The 18533-nt window shown below is 33.8% G+C and overlaps 1 protein-coding gene across 1 annotated transcript in view; it reads left to right on the forward strand.

Moving 5' to 3' along the window:
* Nucleotides 1-18533, forward strand: part of CFAP47 (cilia and flagella associated protein 47) — a 931170-nt gene that overhangs the window by 285317 nt on the left and 627320 nt on the right. Inside the window, exons 30-31 of the mRNA XM_074210630.1 lie at nucleotides 1108-1224; nucleotides 7145-7279. Coding sequence (XP_074066731.1) covers nucleotides 1108-1224; nucleotides 7145-7279 — 252 coding nt within the window. The remainder of the gene's footprint in view (nucleotides 1-1107; nucleotides 1225-7144; nucleotides 7280-18533) is intronic.

Below are 18533 nucleotides of genomic sequence, written 5' to 3' on the forward strand. Positions count from 1 at the left end.
CTAATAATCAATTAAATGCCAGTCAAGACAACCATAAGATATCAACTTAAAACCACAATGAAATATAACTAGATTAGTGATGTCAATAATAAAATAAGCAAAAAATGGTAAAATAAATCCAATATTAATATTCAAGAAAGTGGGTGCTCTTGTACTAATTAAGGGCAATATAGACTGTCACAAATATTTAGGAGACTAATAATGACAGTATTGACAAGAGTGATAATAATAATTCCATCTTCAAACCCAACAATTCCATGTTTAGGACTTTAATCCTTAAACATTTTAAAGAGAAAAAAATAGAACCTATCTTAACAAAAGTATTTATTAGTTGTTTTATTTGTAATGAACAATAAACCAGCCTACAAAAGACTAAACATACAACAATTATATATTGGCTGAATAAATAAAATAATGTTGAAGTCATGTTTATGATTATATAAAATGACAAATATAAAGCATAGAAGGAAATATAGAAAGCATTCAAATGAAGGATACAAAATGAAATCATCAGAACTGTGTACATATATATGTATATATATACATGTATATACAGATTTATTACAACTAAAGTAGTAAAGAGAAAAACAAAAAATAAAAACCTAGCTAAAAGTAGAAGATCCTCAGATTTGGGGAAGGACCCAGTTGTTAATTCCTTGGATTTATATATATATACATATATATATATATATATATATATATATATATATATATATATATATATATATATATGTATGTATGTATATATGTATATATGTATATATACATATATGTATACATATACATATATATACACACATATATACATACTCATACACATACATAATTTAATTTTTAAGTGTTTTGTGCAGTGTTTTGTTCCTATATTTTGAATGTTTATGTTTCCATTGGTTTTGTGAAGAATTTTAAAGGTGTTTTTATTAAGTTTATAACAACAATTTTGAAAGAGCAAATGGTTGTATATTATTTCTTCTTTCTTCACTCTGATATTTGCATACAGTAATACATTACTTTCATTTATTTTTTCCCTGATATTTTACTATATCAAAAATGGTAGAATAATCATTTTCTTCCTCCTCTAAAGTGCTAGTTTTTTTTCTTTTGCAGATACCAACACATTTTGTAGACATGTATACCTCTCCACATAGTCCTGAACAGTGTTTGCACAATTGTTTGATTGTTGTGAATGCTCTACGTGAAATTGATTTAAATATAGATATTCAGGTAAATAGTTTATATTATGCCTGCCATAGACCATTTATGAGATCTTCTGTTGTTTTGCTCCTTTGCAATTTTAGTTGTCATAATTTTTCAAACATGAATTGAAAAAGATGTTCTACAGAATATTGCTACAAGATAGAAAATGAAATATGATTCCATGGAAGGCTATTGCAGTATTTTAATGTGTTGCATTATATAAACTGAACTATGCATAATAAGACTCTAATTCTGTTGAGAGATTCAGGGATCATAAACTACCTGAAAAAAACTTTAGTGCTTTATTAATGTTACCAGAGTGCTGAGAATAAATTAAAGGAGCAGAATTTTATCTATATGGATATTTTATTATATGTTCATAATTATGTATAATATATAATTTATAATAATTTTATAACGTAAAAACACTCATCTCAGATTTCTCATTTTGGTGCTCAAATAAATAGACATGTGGCAATTGTGATGGTGATACCATATATCGTTTTATTTGGACATACAACTTGGAATTCCATTTGACCTTTCGATGTTTTGAATGTCAGTGAACAAAATATTTATTCTGAGTCTGCAATGCTTTTGTATGTCCTCTGTTAGATAGTTTGAGAGATAAAAAGTATTAGACATTGACATATTCTTGAAGGTAGGTGCATAAAAAGTTAGCAATATTAAAGCATGGTTGATAGAATGTAGAATAAGTGAGTTTATATGAGTTTAGAGTAGAGATTTATCATTGTGCTGTAGAGTGGTCAGGAGAGCCCTGACTGAAATAGGTGGGAATCAGTCTAGAGTTTGAAAAAGGCTAAATTATAAAGCCTTATTTGAGAAGTAGGATAGTAAAAGACTAGAGGTGGAAATAAATAAAAAAAATTTAAGGAACAGTGACTTGCCATGAAGAAACAATGTTTGATGAGAGAGCAGTTTAGAAAAATATATTAAGACCAGATCTTTGGGTCTTGAGTGCCAGGATGAGGACACAGGCTTTATTTCTAATGGAGAAAATTGAAAATTTGGGGGAAAGGAAAATGCTATCATAAAAGTGATTCTTAACAACTATTGTTAAGGACTGTAAAATTGTCCACAAAGGAAGTGACTAAAGAGAAGGCCATTTTAGGAGGCTATTGAAGTACTCAAGAATGAAGTAATGAGGGTTTAAACAAAGCGGGAAATGACGATCTTAGATGTCATTTAGGCTGCACCACTATAAACTGTAGTTCTGAATGAACTATAAGAAGCAAATAGTAAGAATCAGAGAAGCATGAAAATATTTACATGAGTGGAACAAGGTAAGCAAAACAATGAAAACAAAATATAAAACAAATATAATAATGTAAATGCAAATAACAATAAATAAACTGAATATTTTGTAATTACAATGATTAAGGGGCCAGGTAGGTGACACAGTGTATAGAGCACTAGGCCTGGGTTTAGGAAGGCTTGAGTTCAAATTTGGCCCCATATACTTTACCTGCGTATCACTTAGTCCTATTTGCCTTGGTTCCTTTATCTGCAAAAGTTGGAAAAGGAAATGACAAACTGATTCAGTATTTGTGTGCTAAGAAAACCCCAAATGACGTCATGAAGAGTCAGACATGACTGAAATGACTTAACAATAATGACTAAAATTAGCCTTGAAGAAGAACTATTAGACTATACTTACTTGCTTTCTTTGTAAAGATGAACTATAGATGTGGAAACTGCAAATACTATTATGCTCAGTACACATTTTGGTTAGTTCCCCTTATCTAGTTTTTGTTTTTTATTTTTATAAGAAATAAAAATGCTCTTAAAAACTATTTTTTTAAAAAAGGTAATATATGAGGATTAAAATGTTATTTGAAATCAGAAGACATGGGGTCCAGTCCTGCAGTTTATTGCCCTTGTGATCTTGAGCAAGTCAATTAATCTTTCTGGGCTTCAATTTTCTTATTATTAAATAATAAGCTTGGACTATAACAATTTTGCAAGTCCTTTTCAGATGTACTGTGACTTTTAGATTATAGCTAATCAGAATAAGCAGAGGTGTATATATGTTTGCTCTTACTAATTTTTCTTTTCAACCATCAATTATATGACTTGAATGATATTTCTGTTCAGGATATGATTCTAGAATTTAAAAGAAAATTACAAATTTAGGGTTCTACCGGAGAATAATGACTAATGGATATTGAGGTGTAATTATGTGTGTGCTACATGTTGCAGAGAATCCTCATATATATTTGTATATATTTATATAGTTATATTTACCAATAAAAGAGTTTTTATGAAGAATTCTTTTTTGTGGGTGGTGGCATTCATAAAAGCAGTTTCTTTTTCAACCTAGGGCTGCTTCTTTAAAGGGGCAGGGAATTCTTTTACCTTTATTGATACCTAAAAGATAAAAATTCACTCTTGAGAGAGTTGTTATCCCTGCTCTCTTTGTTCTGAACTAACATTACTAATTGCCTTAGAGACTGTGGAGGTGAAGTTGAGTAATGTTTTGTGAGTCAGTATCATTTTTACCTTCAGGAATTGTATCCTTTTTGGTCATTTAAAGAAAAGTTGTTTATATTGTATTTTATGGTCCTTGAGTATCTCATTGCATTTTGACCTCAAGCCTAAATCACTGGTCTGGTTCGATAATTGGGGAGAATAATGGCTTTTTTTTTTTTTTAGCAAGGAATAAATTGCTGGTAAAATGTGCTTGTTAATAGGACTGTGTCTTTTGAAGAATTTCCATGTCTGACATAGTAGAGAAAGAGCTACTGCCGATAAGGTTACAAGTTTACAATGGACCTAGTCCTATGGCAATCATTTACCTACTAATGTAGTCACTTAAACTTCCTAAGGCTCCCTATAATTTTCCCCATAGAATTTAGTAGCTTCCAAAAATGTATATTTTTGTAGACTATTTCTGCTTTTCTTTTCATGACTCTCAAGCTTAATACTCTTCACTGAACCTGATTTTCACATACCCTTATTCCCTATATTTACTTGGGGGCAAGATCTAAAAAGAAAGTAAAATGATGACATAAAACATTTTTATAAGTATCTAATAAATAACTGTATTCTTTAGTACATAGGATTGAACATTTGTGCTTTCCCTTTGTACTCATTGGAAGTGGGATGTGGAAATCAGGGGATCTTTTTCTTTGGTCTTCTTTCTTCACTAATTCAAATTCCCAAATATTTATTCTTCTTTTCGATATGTTCTAGAATTATACAGCTCACTAAGGCAAGTTACAGTGAGATCACAGGGGCAGACTACCTTTGCCCATCCCTGTTCTTTATCTGCTATCATGATTTTCCCTGGTTTCCTTGCTCTGGGGTATCCCATTTCCTCAATGGGGAATTATATCCAAGTACTCCCTGCTCAGATTCCTGAGAAGCCATTATATCCCAGACTCTGGTCTGAGGGATCATTCCTAGTAGAACAGTTGGAAAGGAGGGAGGGAAAGGAAGAAAAAAGAAAGCTATTCAGAATAGAAATATGAATATTGTCTGAAATAGACAGTTTTATACCCACTCCCAAAGTATGATATAATCAATAAAGGTCAGCTTGCAATCAGGAAGAGTCGAGTTCAAATATGGATTCAAATACTTATCATCTGAGTAACTCTGGGCACGTTACACAACTCTATTTACTTCAGTTTCCTCAACTTTAAAATGAATTGGAGAAGGAAATGGCAAACCACTCCAGTACTTTTGCCAAGAAAATCTTGAATGAGATCATAAAGAGTCAGACATGGCTGAAATGATTGAACAATAATCAATAAATAATAATGATGACAATTAAGTTGGGAGGCTAAATTGCAAATCATGTTGGGACATCTGAAAATTTATCTGTCAGCTATTTTCTATTTCTTTTTCACTTAAAACTGTACCAAGTGGGCTTTTTTTTTTATGGTTTCACTCTCTATGAAAGACTTTCATGGACACTCTCATGGACATTGCTGTAATTGTTTCAGAAGCAACTCTGGTTGCTTGTGCAGTGGATAGAGTGCTGGTTTTGGAATCAGGAGAATGGGAGTTTGAATCTGGATTTAGACATGAATGTGTGACCTTGGACAAGTCACTTAACCCTGATTGCCTCATAATCCCGAGCCTTCTCCAGTTGTTCTGATTCATATCTGACCACTGGACCCAGATGCCTCTAGAGAGAAAGTGAGGCTGATGACTTAGCACAACCCCCCTCACTCAAATCCAATTCTTGTGCTTGTCATGGCATCACCTCCCTGATGTCAAAGTCTTCTTAAGAATGAAGAACAACCATTATTTGGTTGTTTGGGTGCTGAGGGAAAGGGAGGACACCTTCTGCCTTTCAAGTTCTAACAAGACTCTGCCTCAAAAGAAAGAAGCCACAAATAGGGGGTGGTTCCATTCTAGGCACAGCCTTACCTAGAAGACTAAAGGATTGACTGGGCTAGACTAGGAGGAAGGGGGACGAGTGACCTTCTCCTCTCTTCATAGACCAGAGTCATCCTTATATCTCGAAGTGGGAAGGAGATGGGGACTGTCCTTTTAATATATCCATGGAGTTATGGCTTCTTGGAACATTAAATGAGTCCTCAGGGTCAATAGGAAGCACTCAGAGGGTGTACACAGTTACTCTGAAGTGACAGAGAAGGGTCCTTCCACCATGCATTTCTAAGGGGTTGCTACATAGAGACTTAAAGTCTAACTCTTCAAGATGACAACCCTTTAAATATTTGAAAGCTAAATTTCCCTGGTTCATTCATTCATTTCACATAAGTATTTTTTTTAAACACTTTGTTTCTGGATCCCATCTTCTAGATCTTAAATCAGTGCTGCTTTTAAAATGTAATGCTCCAAGAGAGCCCTATATTCCAGATGTTTCCAACTCCTGCCAAGCACAATGGAACAATTATCTCCTTTGTTTTGGAGGAATGTTTCTGATAATGCTAGCTCCATACTGCATAGGGTTTTGTTTTATTTTTGGCACTCTTGATTCCCCTCTGAGCTTAAATCCTTTTAAGTTGACCTGAAATCCTTATTAGAGAATTTGGGTATTTCTAGAAATGTAGATTCTTGTAGTCCAATTCTGCTTCCCATTTCATAACACTCACATTCTCTTTTTCCCATCTGTGCTTTTTTTGGAGGGGGAGTCTGGGGGGGAGGCAACATATATTTGAAGTTAAAAAAATGGAACCTTTTTATAAGTATCTTATAACTGACTGCTGTTGGGCAGCTAGGTGGCACAGTGGATAGAGTGCCAGACCTGAGGTCAGATTGAACCTCAGACACTAACTGTGTGATCCTGGACCAGTCATCTAACCCTATTTGCCCCAGTGAAGGAAATGGCAAATCAGTTCAGTATCTCTGCAGAGAAAACCCCAAATGGTCATCAAGTGTTTGGCAAGATTGAAAAGACTGAACAAATGACCCCTTTGTCCAGTCTGATGATTTCACTGGAGTAGGAAATTCTAGGTAAGGAAAGTCTAGCTACCATTGCTTACAGGCAGCTGTTCAAAAGTTAATTATCATAATTATCATTATGAACTTAATGAGTTCCCCAAGTTCATTCAGCCAGTAGAGATCAACAGTATTCCCACTTTTGCACCTAAGACCTTCCTGACTGATGAGGGGAACACTTTACAAATATTATCTTACTTTATCTTCACAACTATTTTGGGAGGTAGGCACCATCATCATCTCTACGTTACATTGAGGAAACTTAGTTTCAGTGATTTGCAAACTTTTTTGATTTTGATTTGCACATAATTATCTGGGGTTAAATCTGAACTCAGATCTTTGTGATTCCAGGCTCAGAACTCTATCTGTTGTATTACCTGGGTGCCTCTTAGTTCAATTCACCATCCACTGTACTATACTGTCTCTCACTATCTACTTAATGATGTCTTAACATATTGTTATACATCTATACCTATTGTAATATTTGCTCATTAATACATGTTTTTCCCTTTGAAACTAGGCCATTGACATATGTGATCCAAATCCAGTCCTGATGCTTATGTTTTGCGTCTATCTGTATGAAAACTTGCCATCATACTTACCTTCGAAGATTGTTGATTTTCCTTGTTCTCTGCATACCACTGTTGTCAGACAGGTAGGTTTGGCTCTGAGTAGAAACAAAAAACACTGATCTTTGGATCTAAAGAACTTCCTGAGGTCTAAATATCATGCTAAGCATTTAAATGGTAGAGGGATACTGAAACTGCATGCTTACTTGTATATGCTATGAAACTGATATCTCGGTGGCAGATCAATAGAAGTGCCACATTTCTGCTTAATCTAGAAGTGACCATTTAACAAATTATAGGCATACATATTTTGCATGTTAATTTCCCAAATTCATCCATTAATTGACTGGATTATATTATTAATGGTGGTTGTGAGTGTGTTATTGTGGGGAAGAATAGAGCTAAACTTTATTTTTAAAGTTGTTTTGACATTTTATGGTCATGAGATTCATTTAGTTCATCAGGCAATTGATTTACTAAACAGAAAGGTAGGCCTAACATTTTCTGAGATTTCCAGGCAGTTGCTTACTCACCACTGATTTTTCTCCAAATGCTAGTACAGAAGCGAACATTATAAAAATAGTGACTTGCCTGACTCGTCTATTTATTGATAGTATACATAAATTTAGGAGAGAGAGAGAGATTATTTCTGGATAGACTAATCATTGGAAGCTTCTTTAGGGAGGTGGATTTTGAAGAAAACCAAGATCCTTGTGTAAATTAGCAGCTTATTCTAAGGGGGGAAAATTGCTAGGGAGGGGGAAAAAAGATTGTTCCCTTGGATTCTCAAATCTATTTATTCAAAACTAACCTCTCTCTCTCTCTCCTGACCTCCATTCTTTCATCACCAATGATCACTAGACATTTCAAACTGGATATCTCAGATATCTCCAAGGCAGCTAGTTGGTACAGTGGTTAGAGTGCTGGTCCTGAAGTCAGGAAGACTTACTTTCCTTGGTTCAAATCTGGTCTCAGACCAGGATCACTTTACCCTGTTTGCCTCAGTTTCCTCATATGGAAAATGAGCTGGAAAAGGAAATGTCAAACCATTTCCATATCTCTTCCAAGAAAAGCCCAACAATTGAGACTGAACAACAAATAGTAATTTCAAATTAAATATGTCTAAAAATCAGAACTCATTATCTTCCTTTCTAAATTGTGCTTTCTTTCCATTTTCCCTGTTTTGGGGTTGAATACCATGATCTTTTCAATCATTCCAACTTGCAACCCAGGTGTCATCCTTGAATCCTTATTCAAACTCAATGTACAAATCCAAATTATTTCCAATTCATGTTTTTTTTTTCTTTCTTCTCAATATCTCTTAAATATGTCCCCTTCTTTTCCTTTTTACAACCCTGGTGTTTAAGTGTGATAAGCTTGCCATAGTGTGTCTTAATGATTCATTGATGATAATATTAAAAAAAAAAAGCACCAACAAAACATAGAACCTAGAACAGAATCTTCAGGTACTCTAGTGTACCTGCAAAGTTGACATTCAAGTATTATTAATTATTTTTGTAAAAATATAAATAGGGTAATAGAGTATCTTCATGAGAGACTATGTGAAAGCAAAGATTTGATGGAAGATGAGAAAGAGGGGGGGGGAAATGGAAACTCATGGAAAATAGTTTAAATTTTTCCCATAAAGTATGAGGTGAAGTCCTCAACTGAGAAGGTAAGTGTTGATTTGAGGAGAGATGAGAAGATTCTGATGTTAGCTCAGAAATTCACTTATTCTCTCTAATTTTCTTGAGTATCAATTTTCAATTAGTCTTTCTAGGTGTTTTATTCTTCATTTCCATTTTTACAATTGTTCTCTATTTAGAAATTAATCAATAAGCATTCATTAAGTGCTATCTACTTTCCAGGCACTATGCTAAATGAGAGGGATTAAAAAAAGAGTCAAAAGACAGACTTAGAATCCTTTTGACTTATGTTTTCCCACTGGAATCTATCCTTCCTGATGTGTAATCATTCTATTAAACTTTTATCCTACATTTCTGCTTTTGAGACTTTCTCTCCCCTAGAGTCTGGGATCAGGGGTGTGGTGTCTTCTTTCAAAGAGAAAGAAGCTTCTTTTGCCTACCCAAGCTCTTATGCCAACTCAGACAGTTTTAATACATTATTCTCTCCACTAATGAGGAGAATCTTATGCACATTTTCCGTTTTGATCCCTGACCCTTGATGGCTGTTGGGTTAGGACTGGAGCCAATTAATCAGTGAGAGTTTATGTAGCTTATTAGTAATATAATACAGATTATTGAAACTGTAAAAATAACCAGAGAGACTCATATAATCCATATGTCTGAGCTTGTGGAGTAATGTGGCTGCACTAAGGCCAATTTGGGGTGACAGGTTTCCCTTTGGACTGCTTAACTTAAATAGGTTTCGCTTAATATATAATATCTGACCATATTTAATTGTTTGGCACTCAGGGATTTAGATCATGTAGAAGTAAGCAAGTCTTTTGCTTGAAGCTGAATGGCTCCTGGCTTTACTGAGGCATTCTTTATAGTATCCAAATAAATGCATAAAAATCATTAATTTCATGCCAATTTTAGGCAAAGAATTTTTTTCAATAGATTGTGGGATAGATCAATAATGTCAAATTCAAACACAAGAGGATCACTACTGGTGTTATCTTGACTTAGAAAACCATAAATTAGCATTGTCTATAGTTTACAAACCAAGGTACAGAAGTAGAAAAACTAAAACTATATTCAGGACTTCTGGTTCCTCATGGCTCTGTCCTGTACCCTGAACCCTGTTCTCTTTTTCCTCTACACTACTCTAATTAGTCTCATCTCATAATAGTGATCTCTTTCCAGTATTTAATTACCATCTCTATACTAATGAGTATCAACTTTTCCTGCACCAATCTCTCTGCTGACTCTAGTCTTATATTTCCAACTGCCTTTTAGACATTTGGAATAGAATGTCTAGGCAACATCTTGCTCTTACTTATTTACTTATTATTATAGAGGCCAACATCCTTCCAGTCCCTCAGGCTTTCAACCCAGGAGTCATCTTGTATAATTCTCCTCTCCCCCCCGCCATAAAGGTACATTGATTTCGTCTTTGTAATACTTCTCCAATAGGGCTCTTTTTTCCTTCTGATTCTACTGCCACTCCAGTTCAGATTCTAATCACTTAATTTCTAGATTATTGCAATAGTGTATGGTGGTCTTTTTGTCTCGTCTATACACTATACCGTCTATTCTCCGTTCAGTCACACTAAAATGACTTTTCTAAAACGCTGGTCTGATCACACCAACTATGCTTAATAAACTGCAGTGTCTTTTCATTGTCTACAGCAATAAAAACTAAATGCTCTAATAAATCTTCAAAAGCCTTCATAACTGCTGTGCCCTCCACACCCTTCCTAATCTTCTTACACATAACTTCCCCACATATACTCTTTGTTCCAGTAACACTGACCTCCTGACTGTCCCACAAACAAGATATTCTATCTCTTAGCCCTTCTCTGTCTGTTGCCCCATGCTTGGGATGACTCTACCTACTGCACTTTGACTGTTGACCTCCCAGGCTTCCTTTACATCTCAAATAAAATCCTCCCTTCCACAGGAAGTCTTCCCCAAATCCTCTTAATTCCAATTCCTTACTTCTATTATTTGTTTTCTGTTTATTGTATATATAACTTTGAGCATATATTGCATGTTGTCTCCTTCATTAGACTATAAGATTGTTGGGGGTAGAGAGTACCTTTTGCCTCTTTCTGTAGTCTCAGATATACAGTAGGCACTTAATAAATGCATATTGGTTGATTGGTGTATGTAAAAAGAGTCTTGGAAAGCCCAGATTCCCTAATAAACTCTCTAGTAAAAATTTAATAGAATATCAGCTCAGTTATCCATGAGACCATAGGTTAGCATCAGTGATCTCTTCTCTCTGGTACAGGATGTCATGCCTGCAGGTGATCTGAATAGTAATACATTAAGGGTACTTAAGTCATCCTGATATGGTTAATGATTTCATACTGGTCTGTCAGAGCTGCTGTGGAGAATGGAGCCAGTCCCTGACTGTCTACTGGACAAGAAGATGAAGTCAACCAGCCCATGCATGCTTTGGAAGCTTCACTCTTCCTGAAGTCAACTCTTCTTCTGAAGTCATAGTGGGAGATGACAGGGCAAGGTGACTGACACAAGAAAGAGAGAAATGGCATGCTTCAATCCCCATTTTGTCCATATCAGGAACCAGCTTGATCTCTGACTTGGGATTATGAGATTCACAACAAATTGAGTCACATTTCAGTTGGTGATTGAAAAAGGAGGAAACAGAGAGGGACAGTCAAGGTCAATATACATGTTGGGAAACTAGGACTTAGAGCAGGAGATAAGAATTGAGGAACAATGTAGACCTGACTCCAATTACTCCATCCTAGTAGTAGTATCATCCAGATTCTGGAGGGGAAATGATGAGGCAGGTCTTGCCTTGCACTATCCTAGAGGAAAAGAAGCTTTAGAATAAAATCCCAATTCAACAGTTGAAGTTTGAGATATAAGTAAACTTAAGAAATCTCTGAGTACAATCAAGTTATATTTAATTAAGAGAGATCTAAGAGGTAAATTACTCCAAGGAGAATTCTCCAAGAGAAATAAAAATTCTTTATCATTAAAAAGAATGATGACCATAAAAGCTTCTCTAAGAATGAATAGAAGAAATGAAACAGGAAAATTTTAAAAATGAAATTAAAAATTTTGAGGAAAAAAAATTACAGGATAGAGAGCAATGGTCAATATGACTACCTGAAAAATGGAATAAACTAAACTCAAAACTCGCTCATTCAGTGATAAAACAAGAAATATTAAGAACAAAGTTCAAAGACTTTTAGGAAAAAGAGTAAAGTGTCTGCTATTAGAAAACAATTCATGGGGAGAAAATTTACGATTAGGATGCTTTGAAATCATGACCAACTAAAAACATCTGTATACGTTATTTTTAAAAATATACAACAAAGCTTTGTTGATCTATTAGAATTAGAGGACAAAGCAAGCATAAGAGGAATTTAGATTTTTGTAAGATGGTAGACTATAAGGACCTAAAAATGTTTCATAACACAACATGAAAAAATGGAAGAAAAAAATAAAAGAGAATCAGCTATTAATATTTTTTTCAGTCCAGAAGTACACAAAAAGCTGTGAGTGAAGACAAAATAAGGTGAGAGGAATTTAAAACAGGTGGCCCCTTAAGAGCAAGAGTCAAGGCTAGAGCATATCCCTAGTTCAAGGTGACATGGCAGAACCTCAGTCAGTGCAGGCAGGTAAAACAAGAAACAGAATCGTATATAGCTTGGCCCAAGTCTGACCCAACATTCAGTTGATAGGAGATAAGGCCAGACAATTCTTACAGAACAGGGAGTTTAATCTTGGTCATCACACTCAGAACAAAGCAGAACCTGTCCACACAATTCAGAAACTGAGGAAAAAATATGAATTAAAAAAAAGAAAATATTAAAGAAAATGAAGAAATATCTTGTATTGAGGAGTGACCAAGGAGTAACGCCAGAAGAACCTCCAAATAAGATCAAATGACATAAAATATTAAAATGCTATGAAAATTCTTAATAATAATAATAATAATCTAAAAATAAAAGCCATAAAAGAATTGGATACCATATTTCAAGAAATCCTAAATGAAAACTTCCCAGACTTTTTGAATTAGTGGGCAAAGCAAAAATAGAATATGTTGATAATCTCTAAAAAATTCCCAAATGAAAACTCAGAATATCATAGTCAAAAATCTACCTTTCAGGTCAAAGAATAACTACTTCAAGCAGGTATAAAGAAAAAAGAATAAAGCATCATGCAAACACAGTTGCTATTCTAAAGGGAGATTTGGCATATGATATTCTAAAAGATAAAAGATAAAAATGTAAAACAAAGGAAAAAACCTATCTAGTAAAGTTGAATATAATCCTATAGAGAAAATAACAGATTTTACTAAACATATGGCATTTTTAAACATCCCTGATGAAAAGGTCAAAAATGAGTAGAGACCTTAGAATGGAAATGCAAAAGACAAGAGAAACATTGAAAGGTGCAGGCATAATTCAAAGGGACTATTTGAGGAAGAATATACTTAAAGGGATGAAGAAATATGTATGCTATCAGGACTTTAATGTCTTTAAGGATCAAAGAGAAAATTAACTAAATTTTGTCTTACTTTGATTATCTTAGAAATAGGGTTTATAGTTTGGAGTAAATGAGAGTAAAATAAAGGGAACTCACAAAATTACAAATCAGTATTACATGAGATAAAAAGTGTATACAAACATGGAGGAAGGGATGGAGAGAAAAAGGTATTCCATGAAACTCATTTTCATCAGATTTCATGTTAGCTTCATGTCCCAGGAAAATCTTTTGGGGAAATCTCATTATACTTCAAAGTTGAATCAGATCCTCTGATTGGGGGCAAAGCTATGAGCTCCAAAATTTTCACTTAAGGAGGAGATCTAGGAGTGTCTTCCCCATATGCTGCCAGTTACACTGCTTTTTGAATTTCTTTGAACTTTTCATCCTGTCCTCATCTCTATCTGAGACCCTTTCATCTTCCTTTTGTGTTTTGTCTTATCTCTATAAATTGCAAGGTTTTTGAAAACAAGGATCGTTTTTCTTTTTCTTACTTTATATCCCTAGTACTTAATATAATGATTAGTATATAGCAGGGCTTAAAATGTTTATGAACTGACCGATTTAGAAAAGAAAGATTACACACATATATACAGTTTACAAATAATTTGATGTAGAGGTGAATTAATTTTAACAGATATGAATAGGGGCTAAAAAATGAAAATGAGTACAGAGTAGCATCTAACTTGATTCTAGGGATAGGGGACAAAGAGATAGATGAAGGAAGAGTCCTAAGTAAAATAAACTCCAACATTGGAAAGGTTAGGGGACCCTGAAGATGAGATTAAAAGTAAAGAAGCATTAGTGAAAACACCTGTGATTGAAACTGGACAAGGGGAAAAGGACAATAGAAAGGAAACAGAATGTTTTGCTGATTGCAAGTCTTATTCAAACTTTTACTACTTTATTTGTATTTGTAAATAGGGATCAAAGATAGGATCAAAATATGAGAGGATGGGGGACATTAGAGAAAAGTATAATTAGCTGTCACAGCAATGAACATGAATATTAGGAACTTGTCCATAAAAACAGAAGAGGATAACAATATGTATTACAAAGCAAAATTCAGCAATATGTTAATTACAAGTAACATACTTGGGACATAAAGGTTCACAGAGAATTAAAGATGGGCTGGAGTGGAATTTTTTTAGGCCTAATATCATAATAGAGCAACAGCAAATGTAGTCATGATTTAAAAAAAACATTATAAGGGAAGCTAAATATTCTTCAAGTAACCACAGCCAAAGAATTAATGCAGGAATTGAAAATGATAGAATCTAAATACTTAAAGAAATAGTAAGTGTATTTCAAGGATAAAGAGCTAGGCAAGAAACATGTTAAAGACCCCAGTAGATCTTTAGAGAAATTAGAAAGGGGAAATGTCTGACAATTACTGAATGAAAAAAGAAATGAATTTATCTATCTATCTATCTATCTATCTATCTATCTATCTATCTATCTATCTATATATATATATATATATATATATCTATATACTCATTCATAGCATTTTTATAAAAAACTGACTGTGTTGGGGAATAAAAACCCTTACTTAAAATATGAAGAAAAAATAAATCACAACATTTGTTGATCCCAATGCAATAATAATTTTATGCAAAAAAGTGCTTTAGAAGAACAAAACGATCAAATCAGAGACTAAGCAACTTATTGCTAAAAGACTGGTGAAAAACAAGTTGAAACAATAAAAAATTTCACCAAAGAAAATCTTAACAAACACTGAAATTTATGGATTGATGCTAACAAAAGGAGAAAATGCTTATTTTAAAATAATTTCATCAAAGAGAAAGAATAGCAGTAAATTGGACATAAATCTAAAAAAAAGAAAGGATGAGAAATCAAAACCTTAAAATTAACAACAAAATTAAATTGTTAAAATCAAATGAGATAAAATTGAAACCAAAGGCAGGGGGAACATTGAAGTGATAGATTAAACTAGATGCTTGCTTTAAAAAAATGAGAAATATTGCTAACTAGTTAAACTGCTTTTTTAAAATAGAAGGAAAAACAAATTATTGTGATATAAAAGAATTTCAAGTAATTGGAAGTGGAGATAAAAGCATCAACTACTTGGCTCACTTACCAACATAAATGATAACTTAGATGCATAGGATGAATGCTTTCGAAAATAAGAAGTACTCAGATCAAAAATACTTTTTTAATAACCTAATATTAGGACAAGAAGTTGAACAATGAGTAAAATCCCAAAGAGGGAAAAATCTAGGAATAGATGAATTTGCAAGTGAATTCTTTTATATTCAAAGAACAGTTAATTCTAATAATGCATAACTTTATAAAAAAATAGAAAAAAGATATTCTTCCAAAGATACTCTTCTTTTCTTTGTTAGCAATATGATCTTGATATTTTCATCAAGGAAGTACTAAACAAGGAAAGAAAACTGTAGAACAATATCCCTTAGTGAACATTTTGATATAAATTTGAAATAAAATAGTAGCAAATAGTCTAATACACATCAAAGTATTATATGCTATTTCAAAGTTAGAGTTATACCTGAAAACACAGAATTGGATTAAAATAAAGAAAACTATAAATATATAAATAAAAAATAAAATTATATTAATATCTGTTGAAAAGGCTTTTGACAGTATCCAAATTCCATTTCTGTTATGAAAGCAAAGAAAAAGCTAGATTTTTCTTTAATAACATAAATAGCACCTCTTCAAAACCAAAGCAAAAATTATATGAAGAAATGTTAGTATACTAATTATCACTTCTATTATTTAACTATCTAAGTGCTAAAACAGTAATGATAAGAATAAGAAATTGAGAATAAATATGGGCAAAGAGGAAACACAACTGTCACTTTTTGCATGTATGATTATTTGGAAAATCAGAGAGTCAATTAAAATCAACTGAATCAATTGACTATTGCAGCAGAATTGTAGCACATAAAATATATTCACAAAAACATGAGCATTTTTTCTTGGTTTTTAAATTGATTTTTGGCCTGAAACACACAATAAGAAAATAAAAAAGGATATCATCATGTTCACAGATGAATATGAGAGGATTCAAAATAAAGCAAGAAATTTCTATTTCGAGAAAAGCTAAGTAATAAATATTAAACAACGTATTTCTTTGTTCCTTTGTAGGTTTTTGTTCTCTGCTGTCTATTTTTTTCCCTATCTACTCCCTGCCTCTGACTCCAAGAAGGCTATAATTAAGTATGCATCTACCTATCTATCTATCTATCTATCCATCTATCATAGGTGGTATAGCACCTAGACCACTGACCTTGGAGTCAGGGGAATGGGAGTTCAAATGCTTCACATTCAGGGCTATTTCTAGTCTTCCTGATTCATATATGGCTGCTAAACCCCGATGACTCTGGAGGAGAAAGTAAGGCTGATGACTTATGGTAACCCCCTCATTCAATCCAATCTCTTCATATCATCACCTCCCTGATATCATGGTCTTTGAGAATGAAGGAGAAACATCATTATATTTAGATAATCTCACACCTATGAAATACATATATTTCAATATTTTTTATTCTTTATACTTTGTTTTATTATTTCCTGGTCTCTTATAACTTCAATGACTTTCCCTTACCCAATTCTAGTTTTCTAGGAGTTGTTTTCTTAAGATTCAAGTTATTCCTTTCCAGTTGGTTGACTTCCTTGTCATAATATTCTTGAGATGTTTTGGGATTGTTCTTATTTAAAACATTTTTTTTTGTATTGTACTTATTTTTAAAAAAAAATGTCCTTCAATTTTTCTGATTTTAAAAGTCTTTTCTATGGAGAGGCTTTTTTCCTTCAGTGTTCTCTGAAAAACAAAACCCAGCCTTTTCTATGACTCCCACAGTAATTGACTATGGTTGAGTTTTTTCTCCTTTGCCGGTTTATTTATTTTTTATTTTTTAGAAGCTTGTTATTATAATTACCTCTAATCCTGGGATATGGGGGATGGTGCCTCTGACTTCAGGTGGTCTTATAGTAAGTTTTTTAACTTTGTCCTGGGTCCAACCTCTAAACTTCTTTCCCCCTCCAAGTCATAGCCAGGATCCCTCAGCACTCAATGCTGGAAATGTACTTGCTCCCCAAGAACCCTTCAGAGGCTATAGTCTTCAGTTCTCCTCTCTGACCTGGAATGGAACCCAAGAACCCAGTTCTACTGTAAGTGTCCACAGCCACCAGCATCCTGCCTATCGCTTCTGTACTCTCTGCAGTGCTGGTTTCTTCTTTCTGGGGGACCAAACTGGGGCAACACAGATGAGTCTGGCATCTCTTGTCAGCAGAGATTTCCTCAGTCCTCCCTACCACCAGGTGCCCAGTTCCACATATGGAGGCAAAAATTGCTGTAGCCAAAGCAAAGCCTATCTCCCAACCCAGCTGCCCCCAGTTCTGGCCATTTGCTGTTTCAGGGGAGCTAGTCTGGAAGTGTTTACATTTTACTCTGGTGACCCTCCATTCTGGAATTTCTTTTCAGATCACCTCCAGTTGTTCCAGGAGGAGCCCTATTCTGCACCAACTCTTGTTTATTTTTGCTACTTCAATGTTCACACTGAGGTTTTATTTTGTCTTGTGTGTGGAGGAAATCTGAACAACTTGGAATTTTCTGATCTACTCTGCCATCTTTTCCAGAATCCTCTTCTTTTCTGATCTACTCTGCCATCTTTCCAGAATCCACTTCACTGTTCTATAGCTAACCATCAAAACCCTTCAGGAAGAGACAGAAAAAGATATTCCATTCAGCATAACTATGGAATATATAAAATACCAAAGAGTTTATATACTAAGACAGACACCACACAGGAACTGTAAGAATGCTCCGACAAAATATTGCTTAAATAAATAATTAGAGAACTAATGCTCATTGGATTTTTATTCATTGTATTAGAGTTCTCATTTTTTCTTGTATAAAGGTGAATTTCTGGTGTATAATTTTAGCCACTTGGTCATGTTTTTGAGGTATCTGCAAGATGCTAAGTTTCTGTAGTGTGCAATGATAGATATTCAGTTTCCACCATTTCATCATATAATCAATTCTCTTAGATTCCATCATGATAGCATTTTTTGTAATTTATGGAAGCATTGACCTAATCCTGAAATTCTACCAATCATAATACCTTTCATTTCTATTAACAAATTTGCACGACTCAGATTTTTTTTGGATAGTCCTTGTTGACATATTTTTGGTTAAAGCTGA

This window comes from Macrotis lagotis, chromosome 1 (genome assembly GCF_037893015.1).
Source record: "Macrotis lagotis isolate mMagLag1 chromosome 1, bilby.v1.9.chrom.fasta, whole genome shotgun sequence".
NCBI classification, from domain to species: Eukaryota; Metazoa; Chordata; class Mammalia; order Peramelemorphia; family Peramelidae; genus Macrotis; species Macrotis lagotis.